The 6,762-nt window shown below is 44.9% G+C and overlaps 1 protein-coding gene across 1 annotated transcript; it reads right to left on the reverse strand.

Annotated features, from left to right (window-relative positions):
• Positions 1-4,869: 4,869 nt before the first annotated feature.
• Positions 4,870-5,184, reverse strand: LOC140216566 (uncharacterized). Its single transcript, XM_072286936.1, has one exon. It carries the CDS (start codon positions 5,182-5,184, stop codon positions 4,870-4,872), a length of 315 nt encoding a protein of 104 aa, XP_072143037.1.
• Positions 5,185-6,762: the final 1,578 nt, after the last annotated feature.

Here is a 6,762-nt window from a genome sequence, read left to right on the forward strand (position 1 = left end):
TCGACACAATAATGTCACACAGAATGAACGTACAGGAGCGCTGTGCAAAACACACACACATACGCACTCACTCACACACACACACACACACACACACACACACACGCACACGCACGCACGCACACTCACACACACAGAGCTAGTATTTGTTCATCCTATGTTACTTCACTGTTTCAAAGTGCGCTGCCATATTACATCATGACTAACCAACTAACCCATCAGTAGGTCTTAAGCAATTGATTACAATTATGGCAGACATAAAAGTGATATATATATATATATATATATATTATAGTCCTTCAGGCAGAGATGCTTGTCAGATATGTTTTCAAGAGAAGAATGTTTGCATGAAAACAAATATTATTCATATTGCTGAGAAGACACCCCATATAGGCGTGAAAACACGTAATGTTTCCATTTCTTATTGGTGCTAAAATGTCCCTGCAAATAGAAGTAGTGTTATCTCATTCATGCCTTAAGATATGAGAGAGGTTTACGGGGGCACACAAGGCAGCAGTGCCCATGGGTGGCCTAGCTGTTGCATCTTGACTATTTATCCATACCTCTATCAGCATTTAAACAATGTACAGCCTGTGGTCAAAGTGAATACAGGCGTAGTTCCTCTCTCAGCAATGGTGACAATCAAGGATGATTGTCTTGAGACAGTTTGCTGCTGTCAACATCATTTATGCATGCATTCTCTTTTTATTGTTTTCCCTAGATAAAAAAACGAACATGCACAGGATGCATGAAGTCAGTGAACTGTAGCAAAGTAATGTGGTTTGATTGAGTTGGGCATGGCCCAAATGTCATTCATGCAGTGACAACCTAGCTAGCTAATGCACAGCCACATTAAAAAGAAAGAGAAGTGCATAGGCTAACAAACAGGTGCACAGTACCTGTGTTTCATATCAAAGCAAACCAAGGTTATCACACGACTATAGTGATTTAGATTAAAGGGACGCAAGCGTTAAGGCCCCCTAGTACTTTGGGCTCCAACGATTGCATCCCCTTGATCTAAAACTCTCTAATAAGCTTTGAACCGAGTGCAGTGATCTTGCAAGCGAAATGGTGGACGTAGTAAGCCGTTTTATATTTGCTTTTCTTAATCAGTAACTGCTTAAACAGGCACAAAACAATGAAATTAAATGCTGGCTCATATGGTGCACAAGACACAAGTAAGGGAGAACATTTGCCATGCCTGCTGTAACACCAATTCCTACATGCAGTAGCTAGTAGGCAATGAATGCATGTTCATTGTGTCATTGCAACTTGTACCTACCTCTAATGAAAGAGCAGAATGCCTGCATTATAGACATTAGTTCATTACCACCATGTGCGGGGCAGCACAAGAAAATAGGCGAATGTACGTTTGTCGCCATTTTTTTTATTTTCATAACCAACAGACAGTTTCTTGAGTGGAGCTTTCTGACGAATTCACAATTTGTTCTGTGTAAATCTGCAATGCGGACGTGTTCTATTATCCAGTTACTTCAAAAGTAGTCAAACGAACGCAGATAGCCCCATAAGCACTGCGAAACGGAACGCAGAAATTTGCAGTTAAGAAGCCATAGTGACTCACACTCTGTGCTGAACATAATATAGAAAAAATGCGTAGCGGCAAATTGGGTGCACATTCTCATCTGCCATACAAATCCATATATTACAAATAATCTTTCACTCGTTCTCGTATTGCTTACAGTTGCACGAACCTTACTGAACCATTCGCAGTGGAGTAAAATCTTCTTGCAAATCACAGCTACTTGTTCACTCTATTACCATATATTAGCCCACAGGCTCTTCTGTATTCATTCACGAATGGTACCATAGCGTGGCTGTGCTCAATCACCTCTTTCCATTCTACTGAAATGAACATGGCGTATATTTGTTACCAAAATGTGCTTTAAAGCATAACTGTTTATCATTCTTTAAGCCTCTGAGCACTAAGGATGCCCAGCCTTGCTGCTGTGATATTTGATGGGTTCTAACTCACCGTCATATGTCTAAACAAGCAATGATGAAATTATATAGTCAAGTCATACCATTACTACAACTGAGGTATTGCTTCCCCAGGGAGTCTCACTGCCACCTCACTAATTTCGTAGACATGTTGAAGTTAACTTCACAGCCTGTGTTTGAACTCGACAAATACACCAGATTAACCCAACAGCCTATGCATCATTCTCGTAATCACTTGAAATACTAACTAGCACATGGCATGTAGTCCTATTATATTCTGTTTGCATGTTTGGTGAATTGCACAAATCATTTTTGTCGCCCTTACAGCCTAGCTGATGCCTGTCTTTTTTATAGTAATTAAGCAACAACCTTACTTGGTGCATTGCTGTGAGAACCATAACTAGCTTTACGGTAACACTGCACATGTACCCTCAGACCACATCGTAGACATGCTTCTATAGATACTAGAGGCTGACCACAATCAGCATAATTTTGAAATCGAGATGAACAGGGTGCGAATTCATGTGTATCAAAATAAATGTGTTCCATTGAGAAGCTGTGTATTTGTGTGTGATATACAAACAACACAAAACAACAAAATCAAGTTCTCTCTGAAAAGCTGCTATTTTCCACTATTATATTCAGCAAAGTAAGACTTCAGAAAGCACAACTATGGCTTGGGCGCATCTTTGTGCATTGTATAAGAAGTAGAGATGGGCGAATGTTAATTTTTTTGAAACACAAATTGAACAAGAATAGTAAGTATATTAAATAGTGACACGACGACGTAAGTACTAGTAGCAGCAATATTTATTTCCATATATTCAGGTACATCTTAACGAACTAGTGCAAAAGAGCTAACTATTGGGGACAAAGGATAAGCTTTTAATGCAAGGCTACTAATCGTTACACAAAAAAAAACTACCTACTTGAATCGTCTATCAACAACTTTAGAGCCTCGTTGCAAAGAAGCTTTCCAAGAAAGAATGGCTACTGTATGTGTAATAACCGATGTGGACACAGCAGCAACTTTTGCAAGATTTCTTTATTGCACAAAAAAAACAAGGGTTTATGTAAGCGCGATGTATCGCTTATCGGCACACGTGCGACGGGTTTAACACGGAAGACATGTGCACAAGATAGCCAACTCAGTCACGTCGCTCTGATATCAAATCCCTTCCCACCTAGTAGTCAATGCCATAACGAAGCACTGGGCGACGTACACGAGTAGACCTACGGCATGCTTGCGGAGCTTCTGGACTAGGCGATCTCTGCACTGCAGTTGGCGTCGCTGGAAGCTTGAAGCTGGGGTTAGCGTGAGAGACTATCGGTATAGCATCCCATGCTCTCCGCACATGGTTGCGATGACGTCGGTGTACTGAGCCATCGGAAGTCTGTACTTTGTACATGACGTGGCCCAAGCGACGCAGTATCCGTGCGGCCAGCCACTTCGGACCACGAGAGAAGTTCCGCACATACACGGAGTCACCTTGCAGAAACTTCCTCGAGGATGGCGGCTTCGTACATCCAGGGCCTTTTGGGCCAGGGTGAAGACTCGACAAGACAGAGCGGAAGCTCCTGCCCAGCATGAATTCTGCTGGCGTCCTTCCGGTTTCCGAGTGGGGCGTGGAGTGCTGCTTGAATAAAAAACGAGAAACTTCACATGCCACTGTGCCCTCGCTCTGCTTTCGAAGCGCACACGAAGCGCTCGCGAACCATGCGTTCAGCCCTTCCGTTGCTTGCGGGATGGTAGGGAGCGGTATATATGTAGCTTACGCCATTTTTCTTCAAGAAAGATTGCATTTCGCTGCTCGAGATGGCTGTGCCGTTATCAGAAACAACCAACTCCGGCAATCCGTATGAACAAACATTCTTCGCAGTTTTTCGATCACAGCTGAAGAATGAAGCGATGGCATTATCTCGATGTCGGCCCAGTTTGATAGCGCGTCCACGACAACAAGAAAGAAAACGCCCTTAACCGGCACTGCAAAATCTATGTGAATTCTGCTCCACGGGCTTTCGGGTTTCGTCCAAAAATGCACAGGCGTTTTAGGTTCGCTTTGCCTACTTTCTAGACAGAGTTTGCAATGACGCACGAAATCTTCAATCTGGGCATCGATCTTCGGCCACCACACATATGACCTTGCCAGAGCTTTCATGGCCGTTATGCCAGGGTGATTTGCATGCAGAATGGAGAGGACTTTCTCTCAGCTCTTCCGGCAGTATGACCCTGTTACCCCACAGGAGGCATTCACGGTGAAAAGACAGCTCTCCGCGCCTCACCTGATAGGCAGCATATTCTGGGGGCACACCTTGTTCTGGCCTGCCAGTTGCAACCCATTTCTTTACCCGCGACAGGCAAGGATCACGCATAGTGGCTGATGAGACGTCTGCTGCGCTCACAATGAGGGTACTCCACTGCTTCCAACAAAAGCACGTCGCCAGGAGGCTCGATGTCCTTCCTGTCACCGGGTATCGGTAGCCTGCTTAGACAGTCAGCGTTTGCGTGACCTTGAGTCCTTCTATACTCCAGTTTGTATTCGTAAGCAGATAACAACAAAGACCATCGCAACATGCGCGGTGACAAAACAACGGGAATCTGCTTGTCTCGTTGAAAGATACCGAGTAGGGGCTTATGATCTGTAAAGATGCGGAATTCTCGCCCACATAAGTACTGATGAAATTGACGGACGCCATAGACAATAGCTAGAGCCTCGCGGTCAATCTGGGCGTAATTACGTTCTGCCTTAGTGAGTGTTCTTGACGCATAAGCAACAGGTTGCTCGCGTCCTTGAGCATCGCGGTAAGCTAATACAGCTCCCACACCCACGGGTGATGCGTCACAAGACAGAATTAGGGGTGCATCAGGGTTAAAATGCACTAAAAGTGACTCGGACGTCAGCAACGTCTTTAGAAAGCTAGTTGCTGTTCTTCACCCCAGTTCCACGTACTCTCGCTGTCCAGTAGGTGGTAGAGCACTTCTGCAACTTCGGACCGACCCTTTAGGAAACGATTGTAGAAATTCACCATACCTAGAAAAGCTTGGAGCTCCTTCTTGTTCTTTGGTACAGGTGCTTTGTGAATCGCCTCGACTTTAGCCTTTGATGGGTAGATGCCGGTGGCGTCTATCCGGTGTCCCAAATACTCCAGGCTCTCTTTGAAGAACTGACACTTGGCGCCTTGTATACGCAGTCCCGCTTTTGACAGTCTGTTGAGAACCTCCATGAGGATTTCATGGTGCTCCTCTGCTGTATCGCTGGCCACAAGGATGTCGTCGAGGTATGCCGCCACCTGGCATAGACCTGTAAGCACTGTATCAATTGCTCTTTGAAATAATCCGGGTGCTATCGAGACACCAAACGGCAAAAGTCGCACTTTGTACAGGCCCTTTACTGTATTTATTGTGAGCACTTCTGCTGTAGCGTCATCAACTGCAAGTTGCTGGTACACTTGCGTCAAGTCAATTTTAGAAAAAATACGGCCTTTCCCCAACTTTGCGAAAAGTTCCTTGCTAGTAGGTAAAGGATAAACGTTGTTCCTTACCGCTTGGTTTACTGTACTTCGATAGTCGCCGCATATTCTTAATGACCCATCCTTTTTACGGACGATGACCACAGGGGTGGCCCATTCCGAGTACTGCGTCGGTTGCAGAACACCTTGACGTTCCAGTTTTTCCAGTTCTGTCATGACGTCATCCTTCAGTGCGAACGGAATGCTGCGGCATTTTAGAAACTTGGGCCGGGCGTCTTCCTTCAGCTCGATGTGTAGGGGTGGCAGAGCAGCGCCTGGAAATGTTTCGTCAAAAACATCCGGAAACCTTTTGATAAGGGCTTCTGCGTTTTGTTCGATGCTGTGAAGCCCAGTGTCATTAATGTTCAATACCTTGAACCAATCGAGACCCAAAAGCGTGCTACCTTCGTTTCTTACAACGAGTATCGGCAGCTCGAAGTCTTGTTCCTTGAATTTGACCGGAAGTGTGGCTTTTCCGACGACGTCCAATCCTTCCTTAGTCCAAGTTACGAGCTTCGTGTCCGATTCTTCAAGCTTTATGCGCCTTGCCACTTTGCTGAACGTGTTTTCACTGATAATCGACCTAGCTGCTCCTGAGTCGACTTCCATGGACACTATTTCACCGCCTATACTTACGGCCACCATAAACTTGGGACAACCGCTAGTCACTTGACTAATATTTAGCATGTCATCATACTCAGTTTGCTCCGAGTTTGACATATCTTCCAACTGGTGGTTAACCTGACCTTTTTGTTTCTTGCGACACGCTTGGACCAAGTGCCCTTTCACGGAACAGTTGAAGCATCCTGCTAGTAACAGCGCAAAATGTAGACAAGGGACGAGACAAGAAGACACCACAAGCGCTGACTTTCAACAACGTTTATTCCAAAAGAAACACGGCTTCTTATAAACATTGCCCTCACGTGTCGCAGTCACGTGATCACACATCATGTGAAACAAGCACTTTTTTCCTTTTATACACTCAAGATAGCGGTTGCACGTGCAAAAGCTCAAGTTCTTTTTTTGTCAGTAACAAGGACGGCGTGCTAACGCATTGGTCACGAAGTCTAGTAATCTCGGCCGCCTCAATTATCTCCCGGACCAGCTGGTCATTGTGTTTCTTCAGCACTTCACAGCGTCTAAATTCTGCGGCGCAATCTTTTGAGGGGCAATCCCTGATATGTATGCCAAGATTCCTGTTAGCCTGCTCGACGCTAAGTTTGTGTTCCTTCAGTCTCTCATTTGTGCATCTAGAAGTTTGCCCTACATACCTTTTTCCACATTTCAGAGGTA

Source organism: Dermacentor andersoni, chromosome 3 (assembly GCF_023375885.2).
Source record: "Dermacentor andersoni chromosome 3, qqDerAnde1_hic_scaffold, whole genome shotgun sequence".
Taxonomy (NCBI): domain Eukaryota; kingdom Metazoa; phylum Arthropoda; class Arachnida; order Ixodida; family Ixodidae; genus Dermacentor; species Dermacentor andersoni.

Excerpts from the sequence above, each read along its gene's own strand:
- LOC140216566 (XM_072286936.1), bottom strand. The coding sequence starts at position 5,184 with ATGGAGGTTCTCAACAGACTGTCAAAAGCGGGACTGCGTATACAAGGC.